This window comes from Diabrotica virgifera, chromosome 5 (assembly GCF_917563875.1).
Source record: "Diabrotica virgifera virgifera chromosome 5, PGI_DIABVI_V3a".
Classification (NCBI taxonomy): Eukaryota; Metazoa; Arthropoda; class Insecta; order Coleoptera; family Chrysomelidae; genus Diabrotica; species Diabrotica virgifera.
In genome coordinates, this window is record NC_065447.1 from 39,933,941 (window position 1) to 39,961,022 (window position 27,082).

The window sequence follows — 27,082 nt, forward strand, 5'->3', positions numbered from 1 at the left end:
CGTATTGGGCGATTAACGTCTCGACGTTGAACATGACCAAACCATCTTAACCTATGCTCTCTCATTTTGGCATCAATTGGTGCCACACCTAGACTTCCCCTAATACACTCATTTCTAATTTTATCCTTCTTTGTCACTCCACTCATCCATCTAAGCATTCTCATTTCCGCCACATACATTCGTTGTTGCTCTTTCTTTTTCACTGCCCAACATTCAGTTTCGTACATCATAGCCAGTCTTATGGCTGTTTTATAGAATTTTCCCTTCAGCTCCATTGGAATTTTTCTGTCACACAACACACCACTCGCTTCTTTCCACTTCATCCATCCAGCCCTAATTCTACTGCATGCATCTCCATCTATTTTTCCATTACTCTGTCATACCGATCCTAGGTACTTAAAACTATTGCTTTTCACAATCATTTCACCATCCAAAGATACCATTTTATTTGTAGTAGCTCCATCTTTAAACGAATATTCCAAATACTCTGTTTTTGTCCTACTAAGTTTTAAACCTTTTTCCTCCAGAGCTTGTCTCCACTGTTCCAGTGTTTGTTCTAAGTCTCTTTCACTATTTCCTACTAACACGACATCATCAGCATACATTAAGCACCATGGAATGTTACCCTGTAGTTTCGCTGTTATCTGGTCCAAAACTAATGAGAATAGATACAGACTAAGCACAGAGCCTTGGTGAAATCCTACTTTCACATGAAATTTATCAGTCTCTCCCACACCTGTCCTGACACTAGTCGTTACTCCCTCATACACATCCCTCACAATCTTTACATATTCACCAGGGACTCCTTTCTTATTGAGTGCCCACCACAGAATCTCTCGAGGAACTCTATCATATGATTTCTCAAGCTCAATGAATACCATATGGGCGTTTGTTTCTTTACTCCTGTATTTTTCCATCAACTGCCTTATAATGAAAATTGCATCTGTTGTTGATCTACCCTGCATAAAGCCAAATTGATTCTCGGATATTTCGGTCTCTTCACGTATCCGTCTATCAATTACTCTTTCCCATATTTTCATGGTGTGGCTAAGCAGTTTTATAGCCCTGTAGTTTGTACATTGTTGTATATCTCCCTTGTTTTTGTAAACAGGTACCAGTATACTGCTTCTCCATTCGTCTGGCATTTGTCCGACTTTCATAATTCTATTAAATAGACCTGCTAGCCACCTTGATGGCTTCTCTGGTGATATCTATGGTTAATATATCCGTGCTAAACACTGTCTTTAATACCGTCTAGAATAATGGTTTTGTATTTGTAAAGATTTGAACTCAAGAACTTTTTAGGATGGATTTTCCCGAGAATTGTACCACAAACTGCGCCAATTATAAAATTTGTTTCTAAAAATCATTACTTAATTTTTAAAATTATAAAATAATTAAAAATAATGAAAAAATTAAAGCACAAAACTAATGGTTTTTCTATAAAGTATATGAACATACTGACAGAAGTTAATTATGAGGATAACATAACACAACAAGATTGTTTTTTTATTAAAAGGTGTTCTTTATAATCTGCTTCCGATGTGGATACTGAAATTTCAGTTAATGGAACGATAATCATCTCAAAAATGTATTTATACTGCTACTAAAGACTAAAATCTCATAAATAAAAATTGTTTTATTTCAGGGCATTCTAGGGTCCGGCTTTGCACTAAAAGTTCAACAAAAGCAACGTCAAAAGCACTTCAATCGTCAAATTCCCGCAGCTGCAATGCTGATCCAATGTCTGTGGAGGTGTTACGCTGCCGACAAAAGCTTCAACTCCACAGCAACTTGGCAAGTCTACCTCAGCGATCCAAATCCCCCTGCTGCCAATAACAACGCTGCAGGGGGGAGTGGCAGTAACTATAGCATGCCTTTATCAAAGGTAAGCGATAGTAATAACCATGTACAGCTTTGTTAGATAACAGTCTGTTGTTACTGAAACTAATATTGTTGTGTTGATTTTATTTCATGTGATTTTAATATTAAAACGTTTCTGATGACTAAATCTGTACAGATACGACCGATAAGACCATATTGTATTAGTCAAAGTTTAAATGTTATATTAAGGGGAACGGATCAAAATGCCAAATTTTGACGCATGTCAAAATTTTTAATGTGTTTTAAATGTATTCATTTTTTTTTCGAATTCTGAGAAAACTAATAAATATTTTGGAAAATTTAAACGAGGAATGAAAGATTACATTATTACCGAGGTCCGAAAGTACCTGAAAACTTCTATAATGTTTATTTTAATAAGTTACAGGGACGAAAATAAAAGAGAAAATTTGGTGTGATTTTTAATTGCAAATATTTCATTAAAAAAAACGTTTTATTTATGCTAAGGGACTTTCGGCCCTCGGTAATAAAGTAGTTTCATTCTGCATTTAAATTTTTCAAAAATACTTATTAGTTTTTTAAGGATTCGAAAAAAATTAATACATTTAAACACATTGAAAATTTTGACATGCGTCAAAATTTTGCATTTTTCTCCGTTTCCCTTAATACATTCGCTATTATGCTAAAATTTGTACATGCTAACAACTAATTAATTCTTTTTTACATTTGCGGTTGCTTGTTGTTATAAATTTGAAACATTTGCTTTGTTCGTAATTTTCTCGGATTTCCTTACTTTGCATTTTCTCGATATTGCACTGTCCCAATGCTTCGTTTATTTTAGGTTTCTGTGAAGATATTCTCAACCTGATTTTTGACCTTACTAGGTAATGCGGCTGTCCCAAGTAGAAACACTGTAAACGCCAATTCGAAAAATGTTCACCAGAGTAAAAAACGTAAAAGACTCAATTTTTCAAATTTCTATTTTGTTTGAAATAAAAGTGAACACACATTAATTTAGTAAAAAATACTCCTGTTTTTCAGTAAATATTTTTATGTCTGAATTTTATTTCCGGACTAGGTTTTGAACACATGCAGTGTTTTTATTTGGGAAACCTGAAAATATAGCATAAAATTTCCCACTTTTTAAAGACATTGAGTACCACAAATGATACTTTATTCAAGTTCCTTTAACAAATATATAACAAATTGCAACAATTTAATGGTCGCTGTCTGGGTCATGTAATTGCTCTCATCCAGGGTTATGGAAAAGCTTGTCCACTAGTGTCTCTGAGACTGACCATTTACGCCAAAACGATCGTTCGTTTTCAGGCATCAAAGAAAGAAGTTTCTCTATTATTTTTGTATAGGTACATATTTATGCAAATTATATTAAATTTACAAGTGAAATTTAGACCTACAAGTGAAAAATCGACTAAATTCTGTAATTTTGCAATGTTTTTGCAGCATCTGTGTTTCTAATAATTATTGGTCAAGGTTTATCAAACATTATTTTGTAGATTTTTTTAAAAACAAAATTCATTTTGTAAAGACTATTTATATTTGTTAGTTTACGAATTATAATAACTTAAACAATTAAATTGTTTATAATAAATTCTCGTCACTTCCGACGCAAAAGAAAGTTATAAATTCGAATTCAGCAGGTCAAAATATTATTCGATTTTTATTCGTATTTGATAATTAATAGGTAACACCCACTTTAATTTTAAAAATATATTTTAAATAATTAATACAATAAACTTAAATATTTTATACACGACAAATTTCTACTGCACTTATCTCAATAACTAACAAACAACTAAAAATTGCCTTGGAAATATCAATGGTCTTGGCGAATGTAAAATGTAAATCATGCGATTCCCACTGCAAAATATTGTAAATCCCAAAAACCAAATAAAAACACTGTATATCCCGTATTTACAGTGTTTATACTTGGGGATATGGATATAATGTGTTTTAAATTGGTGAAGTGAAGATGGAATGTGATATAATGTGTTTCATAGCAATGTTAAATTATTATTGTTGTACTAATTTTTTATTTTTTCTTCCTTGGTATTGGTAGATAACAACACTCTAAATCCAAAAATGCAATAAAAGTGATTCTGAAAAAAATGGATATACAGTGTTTCTACTTGGGGCAGCCGAATGGTCTGTATCCCCATCTAGTCTCCTAAGGCTTCTTACATCTAGCACATTACTTTCATGTCTAGCATCGACAATTACGTGGTCAATTTAATTCCGCGTGGAGTTGTCATTGGAAACCCAAGTCTGTATACTATCACCATATTTTATGGTGAAACATAGGATACTTTATAAGCATATTGTTAGCCCATGCTCTACGAGCCTTCATAAATTATGGTTTGAGATATCGTGGAGGCTGTGTTGTCCTGTTGTCGGTTTTAGGTTAGGTTCTTTTCCAATTTTTGGGTTGAAGTCCCACATTACCTGCATATCTTGTTTGGGGATTTTCTTTAGCGTTCTTTCGAGTTGTTCATAGAATTCATCTTTAATATGTTTGTCTTTATCTTCTGTCGGTGCATTTGCGGATATAATTAAGATATTATACAATTTTCCTTTCAGTCTAATATAACACAGTCTCTTACAAATGGGCGTTAACTTATAAACTTTAACTTATAAAACTGTTCAGGTGTACAGTTGGATCCGCGAGTCTTTACCGGTGCGTCATCATTTAAAGTTAAAGCATACGAAATAAGTCGGAAATTTACTAAACGCAACAATAAGTGACACAAAGTGGGTATTATTCCTATCACGGGTTATAGTATAAAACTTGACGTTAACATATATAAATATAATGTCAAATGTAAGTTTTTCTTTAAAATTTTGCTGCATAATTACAGCTATATTTGAAGTACATAGTTTAATAAATTATTTTATTATAGGTCTGGATCCCGCGTATGAAAAAAAAGTTGATTAATAGCAAGGTGAAAATTTGTTAATAGCTTAAGGGTGTCTAGTCGGACAAAGTTTAATATATAGGACACTGGAACAGGGGAAGTTTTAATTGTGAAACAGGTTAAAAACTTGGAACGGTCAGACCACGAAAACGTCACATGCATTTTTTCCGACAGAACTTCCAATTGATTTGTTACCCTTTCATTAAACTCTTCTGCAAAAATCAGGCTGCTATTTACCACCAAATGGGAATTATTATGAGTGGAACACGTAGAATATGTCAAATGACAGGAATTATGACAGGTGATAAATAGCAGTCTAATTTTTGCATGAGAGTTTAATGAAAGGGTAACAAATCAATTAGAAGTTCTGTCGGACAAAATACATGTGACGTTTTCGTGGTCTGACCGATCCAAATTTTTAACCTGTTCCACAATTAAAACTTCCCCTGTTCCAGTGTTCCCATATATCAAAATTTGTCCGACTAGACACCCTTAAGCAATTAACAAATTTTCAGCTTGCTATTAATCAACTTTTTTTTCTTACGCGGGATCCAGACCTATTATCATTGATTAATAAATAAATAGACAATTTATAAAAAAATCGATAACATATTTTCTTTTTGTTATTTTATTCACTTTGGCGGAACATTAAACACAAGCATGCCTTAAATGTGTCAACGATGCAAAAATTCGACAAAATAACAGCAAATAATTCAACAAACTGACAGCCACAAAAGCAAACAAACGAGAAAGTCAGAAATTGTACTTAAAATATGTGAAAACATCCCCAATCGTCTTTCTTTGTACCTATCTCTTTTCAATGCACTGACTCTAGATCGTTCATAAAAATAACATGTGTTTTTACTTAATAACAGGCGGCAGCTGGTTTGTCATTTCTTTCATGCGGGGAAGAGAATGATGCTAGATAAAAAGTATGTGTTTTATCTCGCCAGGTATTAATGACGCACGGATAAAGACTCGCGGACTCAACTGTATCAGAGGTACAGTCTGGACCTTGATAATTCTGAGAATTATAAGTTGCCGTTTTTTATGTGAGCCTCTTTGATGTTTTGTTTATCCTTATTTTGTAGTTTCCATTTTCTTGTGCTGAGTTAAATTTTTCCGTTTTTGATTTTGTATAATATATATGACCATATTATGGTCTCTTAGATTTTGACCATTAAGGCATCCCATGTAATATTTCTTGATCTCTTCTGCTTTTTACTTAGGTGTATGTTGCCGACGAAATAAATCCATACGTACATAAAAATCTAAACTCTCTTGGGACATATAAATGTGCTCTCTTACTCCTTTAGACACTGTAAAATCTCCAAATAGCAGTCGTAAATTATAAAGTAATTGGAATATAGAGTAACTCACTAAAGTAATTTACAGCAGGGCAGACGAGCGGAAAAATTTTTAAACAAAGCTAAGTTCGGAAACTTTTAGTATACTTTAAAGAAGTTTATTGCTTAATTGTCAGAATTGTGGTATATATGCCACTGATGAGTTTATAAGAAATAAGAGAATGTTTTGAATTGTCTAGACTCTAGACTATAAAAGTTTGTAACGCTTGTATCCGATCGATAAAAACAAATTTAACAAAAAAATTTATTTTTAGAAATCAAATTAAATCTCCAATTCAAGTATTATTACGTTTGTAACATATCTTTTTGTTAATAACAAGGACAAAGGAAAGATAAAAACACATAGAAAGAAAGACTAATTGAAAGAGCACTTTTTAATAAGAACAAAAAGAACTAAAAGGCAGTACATACATAAGTCAATAATTCATAACACTTAATCGAAATACTTTACTAGATTTATCGCTTTATTTAAACACCTAGGTCCACATTAACCTTCGGATGACCAAGCGGGGAAAATTGTGACCCCAGCGTATGTTTTTCTTTAATAAATTCAAAAGTATTTTCAATTTTTAACTCATTATTTTTTTATTTGACTTTAATATCATTCTACATATCCTCATATTTTGAAATAAAAAAAAATTCCCTATATTTTACGAATAAAAAATATAGTCTGAAGTTGATGTTTAGTAAAATAGCGTCTATTATGTGTAATTCCAAGTGATTTTACGCTAATGACGTCGACTTTGCAAAGTAACAAGACACTTACTCAATATACACACTACACATGACACTAATACTCATGTTGTGACTGGCTGAATGACATATAGTCCATGCCATAAAAAAAATTAAAAATTAAAAAAAGACTTCATTTTTTTGTTAATTGTCATTTTTGACATTTTTGACCTGGGGTCATTTCCCCCCCCCCCCTTGGTCATCCGTCATCCGTTTAACAAAAAAAGGTTGGTCATCGGAAGGTTAATGTGCTAAATGAATGATTTGGTGGTTAGGTTCAGGTGCCTTTGGTCCTTATTTAAATAAATCCATAATAAAAAGTCTTATATCTAAACTACATTATATTTTATATACAACGGTATTCGTTCACACGTATAAACAACAACAAAACCACCGTGACCTATTCCAACATTATGTCCCCTTTTGTCTTTACATTAATAAACACTAACTATAATAATAATTCTTTATCACCAGGGTTCCGTTTATACAGGGTATTTCATTCGTATTTATCCATATAGTAACTGGAGAAACTTTAGCATCAAATACGAAGATTTAACCTAAAACACTTAAATAAATTGTGGTTCCTTACTGAGTTTTATCTAAAAATTGAAAAAATATTTTTGCTCAGCATTTTAAAATTATTCGACATATCATTTTCATACTTGGCAGGAAGTATAGGTACTGTACAAACTACTAAATTAAGTTAAACAAACGTTTCTGTCTATTATCAGAGGCGTACGACGGGGAAAAGTGAATGGTTGACCCTTTCCAAATTCTACGCCACTGACGGAATTGCTATTCTAGTTCAATTTTTGGATTCTCCAATACTTTTTGTGAAAATAATATACTCTTCATTGGTAACGATAAAATCATTAGTTTTCGAGATCTTTGAAGTTAAAAATGAAACGACACGGTTATTTTGATTAATATGTATTGTGTTGCGTCATTTTTAATTTCAAATATCTCGAAAACTATTCATTTTATGGTTATGAATGAACAGTAAATTATTTACATAAAAAGTATTGAAAAATTACACTAAAATAGCAATTTCGTCAGTGGCGTAGAATTTGGGAAGAGTCAACCAGTCACTATCCCTTGTCGTACGCCTCTGGTAGTAGCTAGAAACGTTTATTTATCTTAATTTAGTAGGGTATACAGTACCTACACTTTCCGTAATGATAAGGATACGCCAAATAGTTTTAAAGTACTGGGTACAAATAATTTTTAAATTTTAATCATATGAATCATATCATAAATTAATCAAAATAACTGTGCCGTTTCATATTTAACTTCAAATATCTCGAAAACTAATGACTTTATCGTTACCAATGAAGAGCATATAATTTACCTAGAAAGTGTTGGAGAATCTAGAAATGGCACTAAAATAGTATTTCCTCCAGTGGCGTAGAATGCGATAAGGGTCAACCATTCACTATACCCAGTCGTACGCCTCTGGTAGTAGCTAGAAACCTTTGTTTATCACAATTTAGTAGGGTGTATAGCATTTGTACTTTCTGCCAAGTATGAGAAAGATACGTTTAATAGTTTTAAAATGCTGAAAAAAATAATTTTTAAATTTTTAGATAAAACACAGTAACTCAGTAAGGAACCACATTTTATTTAAGTGTTTTAGGTTAAATCTTCGTATTTTGTGCTAAGGTTTCTCCAGTTACTATATGGACAATTATTATTGAAACGCACTGTATACACATTTATTCAATAACAATGCATGGCATTTCAATGTTACTTGAGGTTACATCCAAGAGTTTATAATACAATTTATTCGACATTTCTCTTCAATGACTAAGGGTTAAATACCTTAGTGCATTAAGGAATAAGACTAAAGGTGCACTGTATTGGCGTTGAAAGCCACAAATAAACCACAAGGCTTCGAGAGCAGTGAGATCTCTGTGAAAAAAAAGCGTCACCATACATAAAATAAAAATGTAGAACCTGTATAGAATAGCTACATAGAATGTAACAACTTTATTGATAATAATATTGAGAGTTTGAGACAAGCGACAATAAATGAAGTATTATAGTGATCATTGGTAAATTTAACACCTGATTAGTGTTAGCATGCAATAAGAAAACACTATTATAGACTGTTACAAAGGAACCTAAATTGATTTTTAAAATTTCTTTTAATTTCGGAATTTGACCATAATATAATCATATCGTTCTCATGTTTATTGATACAAGAAATCAAAGGTCGTATTTGTACAGAGTTTTCAAAAAGTATGGATATAATTCGTAACTTATTTGGTAAAAATTTTTATATATAATAAATTTTAAAATTATCACCGTCAATAACACAAGATTTTTGATTAGCATGCCCAAAAAAGCATGAAGGTTAAGTATCTATATTTTTATCTAAATAATGTTATTAAAATATTGTGGCATATTTTAGATTTTTTGCACTTATTGCAGACAATGTAATTTGTTAAAATGCAATACCTATCTAATAATACATACAACATGGTGACTCTTATAATAATATCGTTTTCTGTTGATATTCATAAAACACCATGAATAATGTCGGCTCTTACTGCACTCTAAATGTAGCTATTTTTATTCTAAACATAATAGGGTTGTTAAAGTACGAAAATACACCCTACCAAAAATTATTGCTCATTTATTATGTAAATAAATGTGACAGCTTGCTGGCACTTCTGCAAATAATGGTGTACAGCATTTTTATTAGCATCCAAAAAATAAGAGTAATCCATATCGATTTAATTTTTAAAATCTTAAACAAATATTACTTACATGTATTGTTTACATGACGTAAATTGGTGACATTGGTTTTGCAATATAGGCCACTCGTTTTGAAAACAACGAAGTCAGCAATTATGTTACTATTAGGAATTCATGGTCATATTCGGGTGTAGTCAATCATAACGAAACAATTACGATTTATTTATAGATACGAAGAAAGTAAAGAAAAAATTATTCATTATTCAGACATCGACGTGGTTAGATCAGATACGTCGATCACCAACTAGTTACTGTCGTATTTAGTGTTCTAAATAAATATATTCTGGTAAATAGTGTTTTAACAAATCAACCCCATCATCGGGATAATAACCCCCACGACCAAGATACTGGAAGTTTAGTTTAATTGTCCTTCTCCTCATTCCCTGAGCCCATGGCAGAGTGTGGTGATACTGTGAACATTGATAGTTGATAGGTGATGAATCAAAAGTTGATCAGTTACTCATTAACAGTAGACAACCGATGATTACTTCATCCAATGAACAACATAAAATCGGATTTATGCCAGGCGATGATTTGTGCAAACGTACCTTTGAAAAAATTGGAAAATCCTATGTTTAAAAGTTTTTTGAAAACATATTCCAAGAAAAGTCTTCCCGATGAAAGTACCTACATTGAGAAAAAAATACGTATCTCAAATTTACAACGATACCATAAAAAAATCAAAAACATAGTTAGCCCAGTAAATGAACGGGAAATTCGGCGATACAGTGTAATTTTCAGGGGCAACTCCGAATTGCATGAAAATTTGGATTTAGGTTCTACTTACCCAAGTAGCAATTTGTCGACGCGACAACGTTGTCTACCGCGTGGCAACGTTTTGTTACAACGTTGTTATTGCCTAGAAGACGACCCAATTCTGCACTAATTTGGTGGACGATTTTTGAGTTGTCTTGACGTTGCCTAGGCAACCTTAAGCGTTGCATAAGACAACTGAAGCGACTATAAAAACAGCCTGCGTGCAATGGTTGCTCAAAGAGTCGGACTGGTTATGTTTTTTTACCTATATAAAAAGTAAACTATTTTGACATCATATCAGGTATTTAAATTTATATAAATACATAAATAAGGACTTAAACAAAATTACCTGATGTGAAATTTATAAACGCATCTCAGATTACCGTCAAATATGGATATTCCACCTTTAAAAAACACACGCGCTCATTTTTTATCACTTTTTAACAAAAAATATGTCAATTTAAAAAATCTAATTTTAATATAAAAGCCAGAATTTATGTTAAAGGTGTTTTGTATAAATTTAATGTATTGATGGTGCTTTTAAAGGTATGTATTAGAAAATGCCTGCATTTTTTATATTTTGTGTTTTTATTTTCTTTACATCCCAAAAAAACCAAAATGGTGCATTAAACAACATTACCAATATTACTTAAAATATACCTTATTACCATCCATAGACGGATGAGACAACCGAGAAGTCCAATCGCCGACCAAACACGGCCTGGACCGACTATCCCAACCACTTTAGAACGCACCCTCTTATTGGGTGACAGAGGTCATGTGACCAGTGCAGTGAAGTGCATCATTCTCCTTAACAGCGTTGCCACATTTAGTAGATATCTACTGTTTTGGTATATTTTTGATATTTAAAAAATTCTAGTAGGCAATGTTTTTTATTAGATGTTTGGTATATTTCAATATTTTGTTATCACTAAAATAAAATTTGCTTTTTAATAGTATTCACCCCATTTCTAAATTAATTTTCAGACATTTTGTTACAATTTCCCAATGTCATTACCGAAAATAAGATTCAGGACGTAGATGATGATAATACCCAAGCAGCAAGAGTCAGTCGAAGAGACGTCGAATGTACGTCACTACTCGACGTCCAAATACGTCGAAACAACGGTCGGTTCAACGTGAATTCGACGGCACAATGTCATAGTTGAAACGACGTCGACTTATGACGTTTAATCGACGACGAGATATACCTCACTGATAACGTTATATAGACATACAATAGACGTTGGCAGTTATAGTTTCTTCGAATGGCAGCTTTCAGTCGTCAATTGGATGTACATGCAGTTCATTTTTAGCATTTTCAAGTTAAAAAATAAACAGGGCATGTGTCTTCCGATTAGCAACTGCTGCTCTAACAAACGTAACCTGTGTCAAATAATAAAGAAATCAAAAACTCTGTCAAAACTTTTATTATATAAAATACAAAAAACTTTGTAAAATGACAGGTGAATATAAAATACAAGAAACTTTGTAAAGCAAATGGCAGGTAGGGTGGCTAAGATATACCTGGTGACGAGATCAGGTAACAGTGAATAACTTTTTTGTTAATAAACCGATTATTTTGAAATCACATAAATATTCAGCTTTTGGCGGTGCTTCAATTATTACTTCCGGTTTAACAGGAAATGAGATTTTTTTTTGTGACAATATTGTTCTTCACAAAATTTCAAATCTAGTGATGTATCATACTTGACAATGTATCTTTTTGAAAATCTTGAATCGCATCCCCATGGCTATTTAAAAATAATATTTGAATGGTCATAAATAAGTATTTTTTTTTTAATAAATATAACTTTTTAATAATAATCTTTTTCATAAAATTTGCAAAATATTGATGTGTAAAACATACTTTTTTAAATAGTCAAAAAATTTAAATTTTTTTGAACATAATCGAGAATATTTTTATTTTTAAATTTTTTGACTATTTTTAAATAAAGATGTTACATTTTATACATCAACATCTTGCAAATTTTATACTTATCCTTAAAAACTTACTAAATGGTATCACTATGTACTACTGTTTTACTAACAAGGGAAGAAGCCTGATTTAAATTACTATTAAGACCTTCAATCGTATTTTTAAGTTCCTTAGCCACCCTCCTACACATTTGGCGTTCACCTACAGTTTCTTTATAAAACCTTTGCATGTTTAATCAAATAAAAAACTAAAATTAAAACAATTCCAAATTAGTAATTTTTCTTGTTACGGTTAGGAGCATGTTTTAACCAGCGCTTAATAGCGTTCTCAACTTCATGAGTTGTAAAGTCAGTTCCTTGTTTTACCGCATCTATAATAAAAATAAAATTCAGTGTATCAAAAAATATACAATATATGGGTTGTTTCATTCAGAAACATAATTACACAATACGGACTAAAACTGTTTGTACTAAAAATGAGTTTTTTCACTCTTTGCAAATAATATTACAACCCATTCACACAAAATATAATTTCTTAACTTTTCTTTTAAATCTGGGTTTGGAAATTTAAACAGATTAAGACCAAAAAAGATTAAAAAACAATATACAAGGCAGTTGGAAAGAAAAAACTGGGCAAAATAGATAAAATGCCCTATACCTCAAGTTATTAAAGGAGTACAACCCATTAAATATGAACCTTCTGCAAAACACCTAGGCATGCCCTATCTGTAGTTAAAGTATGTCTATTTTAGAATGAAACACCCTGTATAAACACCTTTCCTTATTTTCTTCACAATCCGTGTTTACAATCGAAGCAAGTTAATAAAAAACAAAAAAATTGAAACCACAAGACTCACCTAGAACCACTTTGTTTAAGCGCAGTTGATTAAATGGTCGCTTATTTGATACTCTGTCTTGCCGCCGGTTGTTACCGAAGTAATTAAAATGCTTCGCAATATTATCTGTCAAAAGAGATCTTAATATCCTATTATTCTTCTGGGTAACATCTTTCAGGTTTGAAATTGAGGCACAGTATGATTTCTAAAAAAATATAAATTAAAAAAAGTATTTTTACATTTAGGTGCAACTAATTTCTTTTAATTTATACAAAGAAAGTTTAATAAGGGAATAATTTTCTATTATAAACAAATCAGCAAAAAATTTAAATTTTCTTAATTTCTACAATTGGGTACTAGATTTATACAACTTACAAAAGTGTTGAAGTTCTCTTCTTCTGTCAAATATATCTCTAGTTCTTCCAGGTCTTGTAAGGATTCTATTGGCAATTTTATTTTGAAGTCATCAGGTAAATCTGAATTTTCAAATGGTTTTGATTTCTCCAAAATATTTAGAATTTTTCTGTTCTGTTCCCTAATTGTTAATATATGTTTAAGTAGAACCTTCAATCCTAGAAACAAAACATATTTACAACACATTGAATAAAGTACAGAAGGTTTTCCATTAGTTTTTTGCAATTATTCATTGATACTTATAATGAATGCATGCTAACATTGTGTACCTATATCGTTGGTTGTACCTATGCCCATAAAAAATTGTAAGTTTGGGGAAAACACAATTTGACCATTTACATTAATAGTATCAGTAATAACAACTATAAAAATTAGATGATTTGTTACACTATTGGAAGCTTTTTCAAGTCAATTTTTACTGTGTGCTTTAAACCAACAATATTTTTGGCAAATCAATAAGGTAGTGTTGTGCAAAATTACTCCCATAAATAAAAGAACTTACCATTTGTATCCTGAAGACTATTATCAAAATTTAGAGACTCGTTCAGAGTCGGTGTTTGTATTTCAGTTGCTTCTTGCCTACCAAAAGACGATGAAGATTTTGGTGTAGATATCTGAAATGATAACTTATCCCTTGGTGTGGATATGCTTTTCATAAATTGAGAGCCAGAAGGTATGCCAGGGTCAGACTCATCTGTCCCAGATTCCAATTCTTGAGACGATCCTACAATTTTATTTATTACTCCCTTAATACTTTATGATACCAGTGAGGTTCATAATGGATAAATTAATTATTGTCTAGCTGATTAATGATTTGGAAGAAAATCCTACAACAGACCAATTTTTACTTTCCCTCAATTTTACATATCCTATCCTTAGATAGGATATGTATTATCGAAGCGAAGTATTGTGATGGTGTAAAATTTCGACTTCGGGATTTTCATTGATTTTCAATGTGTGTCTGTGGAAAAATTTTTCGTCAACGGTTTAGCAAAAATTGCTAAACAGATTTTTACAAAATTTGGACCAAAAATCAACTATGTGAAAATCTGGATCTGATTAGTTTTTTGGAAAAACTATTTATCACACATAATAAACCCACTGACATACGTTAACGGGGTGTTAAAGACATTTGAAAATTAAAAAATATTTAAAAAATTCATAAAAACTAATGAAATTTAAACAAAACAATCTCTATTATGTTTAGTAGATCAATACAGTCTATTTTTCAAATTATTAAACTCATAGGCTAACGTTAATGGAGTTTAAGAGGCTTTGAGACTTTGAGGGAAAGTACCTTGTGTCATAACACACAACTAGTTAATTTTTATCTATTTTTTTTACACTGAAAATTCTTACGGACTACACTGTACAATAATATGCTGGCATCATCAAATGTACAAAATAATAATTTAGGTTTAAAATTGTTAAACAAGTGTTTGTGTTTAAAATATTAATATTGATGTAAATCTTAGAATCACTAACCTCTTGGATTTGTATAGAGTTTATTAATTCCCACAGGTGGAGGCCGTGGTAAAATTTGCTTCGACTTTTTGCCAGGCTTAAATAGCGAAACCTGGTCGTTGCTGTCCTCATCCGAACTAAATTTTCGTTTCAGGATCTTTCTTCTGGGTCTGGTATTATCATCCTCAAGATCAGTTTGTAGATCAGATGTTATTTCTGCTCTTTTTAATTTATTTGTGGCCTTTTCAAAATCATCTAAAAATGTACGGGGTAATAAAAGGGTTAAAATAACTTTACTGGTATCACTATTTTCACTTACACTACCACAAATGAAAAATGACAAATCGCAATTAAATTTTTGCCTTATACTTTTGTAAATTATGCTAAGCATATTTATGGCACACAATCTTCTGACAAGGGGTATTTCGCTTCAACAGAATGTGTACACCAGATTGGATATTGTGAGATTAGAAGCATTTTTACAAGATTCATGAAAATTTATGAAGAATCTTGAGCCTGAAACCTTTAGTTTTCTTCAAACTGATTCAAAGAGTTCACCGTTAACCAAAACACATTTCGTTGACTATGTCAACATCATCAGGAGACGATAGAAACATACTTCGAGCTTAGATTTGTGATATTGTCACCATATTTTCGAAATAGATTGAGAGATTCAAATATATATTTGAGGATTTCTGAGATTGTGCCTGGGATTGGTAAGATTTCTGACATTTTAAGCTGATTTAAAGCACAATGTAAAGACCAATCACTATTTAGAAATCCTTTCAAGCTGAAAACAAGAGAAATGGGAACAGCAGACTCGAACGTCAGACAAATGTGGTGGCAAAATTTGCAAAAGGACTTCCAACTAGTGATTGATGTCTACACTAGATTGCGTGAGTGAGACACCCTTTGTGTTTTAATTAGCTAAATTATTATCATTACCTGTTGAATAAAAAATTTTCTGGACACCATATATCTTCCAAGTTTCATCAATTTCAGGTTCTAGTTTGCGTAGCACTTTTTTAAATTGAAGGTTATCTTTTATAGGGGGCCAACGTACTTCAGTTTTTCTAGGTGTCAACCAAGTTGAATTTACTATAGATAGTCCACCACCATCTTCTTCTTGTTTAAATTCTATTACAGAATACATTTTTACCTACATAATTGTGAAGAAAAAAACTGTATTTTAATTTTTCTTGACTATTTTATCTTGTTACTAATACTAATACAGTGGAACCTCGATAAGTTGGATTAATTGGGACCGCGGCCGATCCGGGTTATCGAAAATCCCGGTTAGCCGGAGAATATGGTAAAAATTAATAAAATACGGTATACTTAGAGATAAACTCCATTATAAATGACAAAACATGAAATCCATATGCACAGTACATCTAAATTACATACAGTTGTATAGAGTATTGTTTATTTCTTGGTAAAAAACTCAGTCGAAGTGAAAAAATTTTTGTTTTGTCTGATGAAAATCGGTCCGGGTAAGCCGGACTTCCGGGTTATCGGGGGCCGACTGATCGGGGTTCCACTGTAGTTATAAAATGTTTTAAACAAAATAAGTATATATTCTTAATAGGGTTATTTAGAAAAATGCTGTAAAAATGATATTTTGTTAAGACAAACATGTGTAATGTTCCTGATTATTACTATTTTTTCATATTCACCCACCATAATATTGTCTACAGAGATTAGTCAGTGAAATGTATTTCACCAGTTGAAGTTCATTTTCGTAAGTAGAAGTGAAAAAATATACCTCAGTTTTTAAGTTATGATATTTCTAAAAATTAGACTTACCTAAAACAAGAAATAATCCAAATATAAACTAATTTAATAAACAAGGAGCCAATGGATGGAAAAAAGCGAACTCCTTGAACACGATGGATCAAGAAAAACAGGAAACAAACGTAAACTAACGGAAGACGGCATACACCACCATAACCAACAAAGCCATTTTGTTTGATTTGACTGTCAAAAACGTCAATTGTCATCCAATATACATAGATAGCCGTAAGACTTTTTTTAGCCAATCACTACATAGTATTTCAAAGTAATAATAATTTGATTGGTTAAAAAAATGAACTCGATATTCTGTGGACAGGACGTTTTGCGCCGTTATGACAACCCAATGAGAAAGTTTCGCGCAAAATTTGAATTTATTTAATGATAAGTTTTTTGAAGATCGATGAGTGAAATCATTGTTATAGGTACTATTAATATTAAATTTATAGGTCTAACGATTAAAATAATGTTGTTTTGCTTTGTACCTCTGGTGTTTTACTGTGTTTTTACTTTGAACTAAACTTTAGAATTGACGCGCGAAGTATTGGGTATAGAGTACCTACGCATTCGTTTGTCTAATGTCTATTTTCAGTTTGATTTATAGATATTTCTATATCAAATAACTATAATATTGATGGTTACTTTCATAACGTCTTTTCAACGTTCATTTTTGGTCGATAAATTTTGAAAACCTCTACCGCCCTACAATCGACGTTAAATCAACGTCTATATTATGATGTCGAAAAGACGTCGACAAATCGACACCTAATCGATGTCGTTTTAAGGTCGATCGACGTCAAGGTCTACAAATGACTTAGTATCGACGTATATTCGACTAACTCTTGCTGCTTGGGTAGGGCTTTTCATTCACAGTCATTGGTTTCGAGCTTCTGTCATGTGTCATATAATATTAATATATCTACGCCATACGTTATTGATATATACAATAATACAAATCCCAGACGTATGGCGTAGATATATTAATATTATGTGACACATGACAAAAGCTCGAAACAAATGGCAATCGATGAAAAGCCCTATAGATGGACAGAGAAATGAAACTGGTAAATACCAGATCTAAATAAGGAAATCTTCATATAATTGGTTTGGAGAATTTTCAAAATGATTGTAACGCTCGGTTTCATAATCAGTTTTTTAAATTTTAAGTAAGTTGGTACCTACCTTTATCACAATTCATATATGGGTAAATGTCAACTTTAAAGTGAACTTTACTTAATGTTTACTTTAAGTTTATTATGAAACCGGGCGATTTTGACAGGTAACCGTTAACACAGATTTTACTGTATTTACAGGGCCTAAAATTAATCTACTGATTTCTATTGATTTTTTGAAAGCAAAACTACTATCCGCTGCAAGATAATTCGGATGGAATTCAGACAAAATATGTACAAAAAGTACATATTTTGTCGGAGTTTCAGCCAAATTATCTTGCAACGGATATAGTACTGAAAGAGTAAGAACTGGCCTGGCAACCCTGTCTAGCAAAGCTGATACAAAGATTTAAGCTTATCAAATCTACTGATAAAACAATGGACAATGGAGAAACCAGCTAATAAAAAACAAATAAACAGGTTGTTAAATAAATCGAAAATCTCCAGCAAAATAAAATATAAAATAATAAGAAAAAAGTAAGGTTATAAAGTAAATTCTTTTTTTGCTCCTGAAGTTGCCGTAAACGTGTCACACATCTATAGAACTATACGTAAATGCCCTGGGGTCGTGAGAGACACCTACTTAGTCGGCCAGAAAACCCATGGGCGTAAATTAGTTTAGCATTATAACGTTTTTAAGTAGTTGCGATTGTTGAAAAAACTTAATTGTGATATGTAGTTGTCACAATAATAATAACTTAGTTGCCCATATAACTAAAGATATTACTTAACGTTGTAACATCGTAATGTCAGTCGGGTTAGAGGTCGTTGGCCGAAACAACTGAAAGTCCACTGTGGCAACGTTATATACAGTGCATTTGTTTGTACTGACAACCAATGCGTCGAAAAATTGCTACTTGGGTACCCTCCACTTCGAAGTTGAAATTGTGCCGTTGGTGGCTTTTACTTGGGGGGTGACAGTCACCCCTTCTCGGGGGTGAAAAAACATACGTTCAAGATAAGACCGAAAATGCATAAATTGACTGATTTTAAGCAACTTTTGTTCTATAGAGTTTTTTACGTAAGTCAATACTTTTCGAGTTATTTGCCATTGAAAATGTTGATTTTTCGACAAAAAAACTACATTTTCGGACGGTTTTTCGCAAATAACTCAAAAAGTAAATATTTTATCGAAAAAATATCCTTCACAAAAGTGTAGCTTATGAAAAACCCAAAAAAATGGTGTACCAGTAAAGTCTATCAATCGAATAAAAACAAAGTTGTAGCTCATGAAAAATACGTTCTTATTCGTCTAATTCTAAATCGAATATTTCAAGGTGAAATCACCGAAAAATTAAGCACTTTTCGGGAAAAACCCATTTAAATTTTTTTTAAAGTGTCTATAAAAAGCTTTGTTTTAATAATTGTTAACGAAAGTTTTAGCATTAAAAATAAGTGAGTTACGCTCAAAATAAAGTTGGCCCTCTTTTTTTTTGTAAAAAATCATGAAAATCTCGCCGTTTTTAGCTCCCCAAATGAAATTAATCGCTACCGCTTTACAAACAATTTCCTTACCTATCTATTTTTATATGATCTGTCAGTCTTACCGGTTTAAAGTGTTTATTTTTGAAAGGGTTATAATTGAAAAAGCTTGAATGGGTCACTAATCATGAGTGTATGCAAATTTTGAACAGCCACATGTTAACCAATTTTTGTCTTACGGAGAAACAAAATAAACCAGTATATTTATTATAGCAAAACCTACATTTTTTTATTCTTTAAAATTTTGCTTATCACTAATACTTTTTAAGTTATTTTGAAAAAATGAAATTTTTCAAAAATTTTTAGAACTTTTTTTTTACTATAAAACCAAATGCTTTAAAAAATAAGCACTTCAAACCAATCAAACTTACAGATCATATAAACAATACACATACAGTTAAAATAGATGGTAAAGCCAAACGATTAATTTCATTTAGGTTGCTAAATAAAGGGAGGTTTTCACGATTTTTTTTACCAAAAAAAAGGGGCCAACTTTTTTTTCAGTGTAACTCGTTTATTTTTGATGCTGTAAACATTTGTAAAAAACAAATCATAAGTTTTTTTTGGATGCTTTAAAAATGTTAACAACGTTTTCCCGAAAAACGCTTCTTTCTTCGGTGATTTCGCGTTGAATTATTCGATTTGGAATTAGACGAATAAGAACGTATTTTTCATGAGCTACAACTTTGCTTCTACTCAATTTGTAGACTTTACTGGTACATCATTTTTTTTTTTCGTTTTTTTTTATTGGCTACAATTTGCTAAAAATATTTTTTCGATAAAATATTTACTTTTTCAGTTATTTGGGAAAAACAGTCTGAAAACGTAGTTTTTTTGTCGAAAAATCAACATTTTAAATCGCGAATAACTCGAAAATTATGACCTACGTAAAAAACTTTATAGAACAAAAGGTGCTTAAAATAAGTCAATTTATCCATTTCCGGCCTCATTTTAAACACGCATTTTTCACCCCCCGAGAAGGGGTAAATGTCACCCCCCAAATAAAAGCAACCAACGGCACAAATTGAACTTTGAAGTGGAGGGTAAGTAGAACCTAAATCCAAATTTTCATGCAATTCGGAGTTGCCCCTGGAAATTGCACTCCAAAACGGTCATTTATTGGGCTAAGTGGAAAATCGATAGATTTATTGTATTTTAGGTAAATATATGGCTTCCCAAAATGCGTTTTTTTGAAATTATTGTGCATATCTTGCGCATATTTCGTAATTTTTTACTGCATGCATATTTAATTAAAATTGCTCGCATATAAATCCACTCCCTAATCATTATATTATAATGCCCTCCATTTTGCACAGTCGTCATTATGAATCCGTCCATTTTGTACACGATTGCAACCAATAAGTCAGTAAACTAACAATATTTAGAGTGTTTTCACTACGCCCTGAAAAGGGCTCAAGAAATGAGAGAATTATCTGCTTATACCAAGAAAAATTATCTGCTTATGCGAAGACCAGGAGTTACCGATGTAATTTCCCGAATTGCCACTCCGAAATGGATCTGAACCGGACACGTCGCCGGAATCAATGATATAAGGTGAACGAAGAGATTACTTGAAAAGAGGCTGAGATTAGACAAAAGAAGTAGAAGAAGACCACCTACTCGTTGGACTGACGATCTCAAGAAAATGCCAAGGAATTGGATGCAAAGTGCTCAAAATAGAGCACAATGGACAAAAATGAGGGAGGCCGATGTCCAGCATTGGACGAAAAGGGATAAATGATGATAATGATGATGATGATGATGATGACCAAGAAAAATAGATAATGATATGTGTACAGACGTAGAACTTCGTTACAAAATTTAAAAAATTATATATTTCAAACTTAAAAAAAAACACTTTCACACTTTAGGTTTAACTGGACTTACTGAGGAAGATATAAAGAATCTAAGGATTTATTGGCACAAAATATCATCATAAAGTAAAATAAAATGTCACCGAACACAAGGAAGAAAACAACTCTATATTTACCTTCAATGCCCGTCGACTAGGTGGAAGACATAACAAATATTGCTATTAATATACAGGTATATAGTAAATAAGTGCGACAAACTTCAGGGGGTAATTCTGTATGAAAGCATAATGACAGTTTGTAATATAAACGTATGACCCAAGTGCTTCGTTTTCGAGATACATCGTGTTGAAATTTTTATTACAAACTGTCTATTTATTTATTCCAGTGAAACCGGTTGAAATTTGGTGGGTTTTACGAATTTTATATGCATCATTAAGGCGAATACTGGTAATGAATTTTTTTTATTACCTATAAGGCGCAACAAAAATATTTTTGAAAAACTTAAACACTACCGAGGGCAAGTTCCTTAGAATAAACAAAACGTTTCTTTTGAATGAGATATTTGAAATTAAAAATCACACTAAATTTTCTGTTTTTTTTTTCATCTTCGATAATTATTAAAATAAGCATTATAGAAGTTTTCAGCGACTCTCTGCCATCGGAAATAATAATGTGATCTTTCATTGTGCGTTAAAATTTTTCAAAAATACGTATTAGTTTTCTCAGGATTCAAGAATCTGAATGCATTGAAAAGCATTTTCCTGAAATTTTGAGCCTACGCTCTTTCGCATAAAATGAAAATTATTAGTTTGATTATGTTTGATTTTTTTGGGTTCCAAAATGTTTATAACATTATTTATTTCGAAATTTTCATTTAATATGAATTTTATTGCCATTTTAAAATTACTCTAGACCGATCAGGGTTTGCTATTTTCGTCGCATAAAATTTGCAAGCGAAAAAGTTTATTAGTTTCTGCGCTCTCAAATATACACAGGTATCAGGAGCCGCTACTAATCATTGCTTAATAATACCATCAAATTGGAAACTTTACCACTCTGTCCAGATATCCCTGACTAATTACAACCTATTGCCCGTAGCAAGAACTAAAACACCAATAACGTCTATTAAACACCAATATCACGAAATGTTAATTTTGGATTCTGGCTTAATTTTCAATATTGTCTCGATCTAATTGTTGTGAAAGTGTGCCAATAATCAATGCTCCAGAGAGTCAAGATTGAATGGATAAACTCAATTCATTGAAGTGATGTTATGTTTCCGTCGAGGTGGAAGTATAGTTTTACATAATTATCAAATGGAATTTTTTTCCAAATTAATTACTTTACAGTACTATTTTACCATATTTTATAAAGTGAAATTTATTATGCTTATATTAAAAATATTAATAGCATTAAAAATAATAATAAGAATAGCATGGACACAGAAGAAAATGAACACGGAAGTATTTCGAGAAATAGGCAAAGAATGCGAAATAATAAACCCAATAAAAATAAGAAAGTGACAATATCTGGAACACGTAATGAGGAGACAGCGATATGAAACGCTAAGACTGATAATACAGGGAAAGATAAGAGGCAGAAGGAGTCTAGGAAGAAGGAAAGTGAAATTTATTTGTGATTAATGGTGTATAGCCAGCTACAGGAAATTTTCCTTGTGGATTTTTTAATATTAATATATTTAATGCTTTCTAAAAAACAATATTTTTGTAGTGCGTAAATATACATCTGCTCTATAAACTGAAATTACACCTAACAGACCAACCATACTTTATTCTAAAATCATATCTTACTGACCGATATTTCCAAGTAAAAATTGAAGAAAACTTCTCAAATTACCACATCATCCAATCTGGCGTACCACAGGGTAACGTTCTCGGCCCATTTCTATATATGATATTTACAGCCGACGTTCCAACCAGAAATGATACCTTCTTAGCTACTTTTGCTGATGATACGGGAATCTTAGCAGTGGATGTCGACCCTAAAGTAGCATCACAAAAAGTTCAAAATCATTTAGACCAATTACAAAATTGGCTCAAGCGATGGAAAATAAACGTTAATGCCAGCAAATCAGTACAAATTACTTTTACAACCAGAAAATCTACATATCCTCAAGTTTCTATAAATAATACTCCGATTCCCATCAAGCCAGTTGTCAAATACTTGGGATTGCATCTGGATGAAAAACTCATATGGAAAACACACATTAAAATTAAACGTAAACAATTAGATCTTACACTAAAAAATATGAACTGGCTATTTAACAAGAAGTCTCAGTTATCTCTTGAAACTAAACTGCTTCTGTACAAAGCTATACTTATACCAGTTTGGTCTTACGGAATAGAACTATGGGGCTGCAGTAAACCTTCAAATACGAAGATACTCCAAACATTCCAATCCAAAATTCTCCGTATGATGAGTAAAACTCCATGGTATGTATCCAACCGGACACTCCAAATGATCTGGACATCCCACTGATCAAGGACTTAATAAAAAATCTTTCAATAAAATATAAAAATCGCACCACTAGCCACACCAACGAATTGATAAATCATTTATTCACGCAACCACTTGCTGACAGAAGACTAAAGAGAATATGGCCAGACAACCTACCACAATATAGTACAGAGAAATAAGGATTTTGTCGGGACACTTGAGCAGCCAGGTTGCAAATGGGTTTTTTGGGTACTATATACCTAATACATTATAAATACACAAATGCCCGTCACAGTTCGGACGAGAAACTTAGTTATTAACAAATAAGGGTCAAAAATGGCAGTCTTTTCGTTTAAATCGCTACAGGTAAAAATAGGGAAATCAAGTATCTCATTTATAATATTCTTCTTTTTGCAGATGAGCCAAGGTTTAAAATGACACTTTTTTAATTTTAGTCCAATCCTTTTTTGTTTCGGAAAGTGCAAAATAAGACTAAAATTTCAAAAATAAAAAATGTGTTATAAATTTTGCGAAAATGGCCTTAAGACTTTCACATTGCACGAAAAGTTGAGTCAAACATTCCATATAATGCATAAAAATTTTTAAGACGATTCGTCAATTAGTTTAAATTTTATCCAATTTGTTTATCGCAAAGAGCTGTTTTTCGCAATGTTATTGTTCAGAAAATAATAATGACATAACAATTCTGTGGAAACCACATGCAATAATAATAGTTATATTTTAAAAGTGTTAAAAAAATCATTAAAAAGTCGTTTTTATCACTCCGAAAAAAGTTAAGTAAAATAGAGTAATTTTTGGCTTCTAAACAATTTGAATAACTTTTTTAATATTGACTATAGAGTAAATTTAGTTTAGGATTTAGAAAGCTGGTATTTTTATACGAATTTTCAGAAAAAACACTTTTTGCCTAGGTTAATTAGGTTCACAGTTAGCCACTTTTATTATTTAATTCGCAGTTACTTCTATATACATCAAATTCTCCTGTAACAGTGTTAGCTACCATACTACTCTGAAACGGCTTGGCCGATTTTTATAAAATTTTACACGTTTATCCTGTAGGACGTTGAAGAGGTTTTAATCTATTTTTTTTACCCATAAGTTATAAGGGGGGTTGCCCCCTGACATTTTTTTAAATTTTTTTGGACAAAATTATCTACCTTAATTTTATATGATGTAGAATTATAAAATACATACAACTCTTAATTTTCACTCTTTTATCACCAACCCCTCTTTGTTAATAGCCATCTATATATTTACATCTATAAAATTCTCCTGTCACATTGTTAGTTTCCATACTCCTCCGAGACCGCTTGACCGATTTTTATGAAATTATATATGTATATTCGGTAGGTCTTAGAATCGGTCGTAATCAATTTTTCATATCCCTGAGTGATAAGGGGAGTTCCCCATAACATTTTGCAATGTTAGGTGGGGTTGTGTGTACATAACGTACTGTATAAGACTACGAGTACATACAAATTAAAAAAATTATGATCAAAATCCATCAACAAGTTCCAGCGATATTAATCGCAGCATATGTTTTCAGAATCAGTTTCATTTTTTGAGTGCACGTATTTTAGTAATTCACCTCCACCGAGCACGAATTAATTCCATTCGGACGCCATTTTTAAAGCTTTATTAACCACTCTGTTGAGGTTCAAAGTTTACTCAAACTTTTACATATAACCTATATATCTTCAGCTTCAAAATGGCTCTAGTTAGGTTGCTTAATTGTTATAAACAAAGTAGCCGTCAATTAGATAAAAAAAGTGGCTAACTTTGACCGTAATTAACCTAGGCGAAAAGTTTTTCTTTGAAAATTCGTATAAAAATACCAGTTTTTCAAATTCCATTGTAGTTTTAGCCTACAGTCAATATTAATAAAGTTATTCAAATTGTTTGTAAGCCAAAAATGACTCTATTTTAGTAAAATGTTTTCTGAGTGATAAAAATGACTTTTTAATGATTTTTTTAAACGCTTTGAAAATATGACTATTCTTCTTTCATGCTGTTTTTACATAATTGCTGTATCGTTATTATTTTCTGAACAATAACATTGCGAAAAAAAAGCTCTTTGGGATAAACAAATTTAATAAAATTTAAACTAATTGACGCATCTTCTTAAAATTTTTTGTGCATTGTATGGACCATTTGACTCAACTTTTCGTGCAATATGAAAGTCCTAAATTCATTTTCGCAAAAGTTATAACAATTTTTTTATTTTCGAAATTTTAATTTTATTTTGCAATATCCGAAGCATCAAATAATCGGACCAAAATTTAAAAACGCTTTTTTAAACCTTGGCTCATCTACAAAAAAAAATTATTATAAAAAGAATGTGTTTGTACTTTGTACGCACGTAAGAAGTTATACTTCTATTACATATTATGTGATTTTAACGAAATTGATATAATGTACTTTAAACAGTTTATTTATATTTCATTTAAATATTAAACGAATTTTAATACTTACTACTTTCCAAAAATTTTTATTAAGACAATACCAAAAATTTTAAAAAATAAAAGAATAAAACGCACACAAACACATTGAAAAATGCCACAAAGAAAAAATGATTTCTGAACGATAATAATTGTTGGCAAAAATTTTAAATACGCATTTTCTGAAAAAAATTATATAACAAATATACTTACAATCATAAAATGCATAAAAAAATAAAAACTTGCATCGGGATTCGAACTCCCGAATTTGGGGACGCTTTGATTCGTAATCGAAGCCTAGACTCACTCATCCAATTAAACATTATTTGTCATGTGGAAAAATAGGCCAACTGAACGTTTTACTATTTGACAGTTGTTCTGAATTTACCTAATCAAATTATGTAGTTTGATTTTTGTGGAAGAAAATATTAAAATATGACAAAGCAGTAAGAAAACAATATATTAGATGAAGATTGGTAGAACTTTTGTTGGTAATCAAATTAAGTATGTAAATCAAAGCATTACATACCTACTAGATAAATAAATCTACACCAAAAAATCATAATTTAAAAATAAAAATCGGACCTAATTTCGGATTTCTCTCTAAAATCCCTATTCTTGAGAAAATAAATTTATTCCAACCTAATCCAAATGTATAATTACAATATGATTATAATAAAAACTACTTACCAAATTAGAATGAGTTTTCCTTGTCCAAAAGTCCAAAAATATATATGAAAACTATTTAAAAAGGCAGTATAACTATTAACTAACTTTTGTTTGTTGTTTCTTTTCCCACAAATTTCAAAACGCAACAACCATAAATAATCAAACAACACATAGAGAAATAAAAACAACATTCTTTTTA

General features: G+C 31.4%; 2 protein-coding genes across 2 annotated transcripts in view; one reads left to right on the top strand and one right to left on the bottom strand.

Moving 5' to 3' along the window:
• LOC126885350 (potassium voltage-gated channel subfamily KQT member 1) overlaps nucleotides 1–27,082 on the top strand; it is a 267,609-nt gene that overhangs the window by 78,455 nt on the left and 162,072 nt on the right. Inside the window, exon 4 of the mRNA XM_050651907.1 lies at nucleotides 1,649–1,888. Coding sequence (XP_050507864.1) covers nucleotides 1,649–1,888 — 240 coding nt within the window. The remainder of the gene's footprint in view (nucleotides 1–1,648; nucleotides 1,889–27,082) is intronic.
• LOC126885693 (uncharacterized) lies at nucleotides 11,802–17,016 on the bottom strand. The gene is made up of 7 exons (XM_050652404.1): nucleotides 16,846–17,016; nucleotides 15,985–16,198; nucleotides 15,061–15,294; nucleotides 14,078–14,299; nucleotides 13,537–13,733; nucleotides 13,183–13,366; nucleotides 11,802–12,696 (listed from the first exon to the last, which is right to left on the bottom strand). The coding sequence occupies exons 2-7, from the start codon at nucleotides 16,190–16,192 to the stop codon at nucleotides 12,596–12,598; spliced, it is 1,146 nt and encodes a 381-aa protein (XP_050508361.1). The 5' UTR covers nucleotides 16,193–16,198; nucleotides 16,846–17,016; the 3' UTR covers nucleotides 11,802–12,595.

Bases quoted from the DNA above. Each gene is read 5' to 3' on its own strand.
- LOC126885693 (XM_050652404.1), bottom strand. From the start codon at position 16,192: ATGTATTCTGTAATAGAATTTAAACAAGAAGAAGATGGTGGTGGACTA. The intron at 15,295-15,984 runs GTAATGATAATA...GTACATTTTTAG, and splicing joins GAAAATTTTTTATTCAACAG to ATGATTTTGAAAAGGCCACA. The intron at 13,734-14,077 runs GTAAGTTCTTTT...TTTTGTTTCTAG, and splicing joins TAGTCTTCAGGATACAAATG to GATTGAAGGTTCTACTTAAA.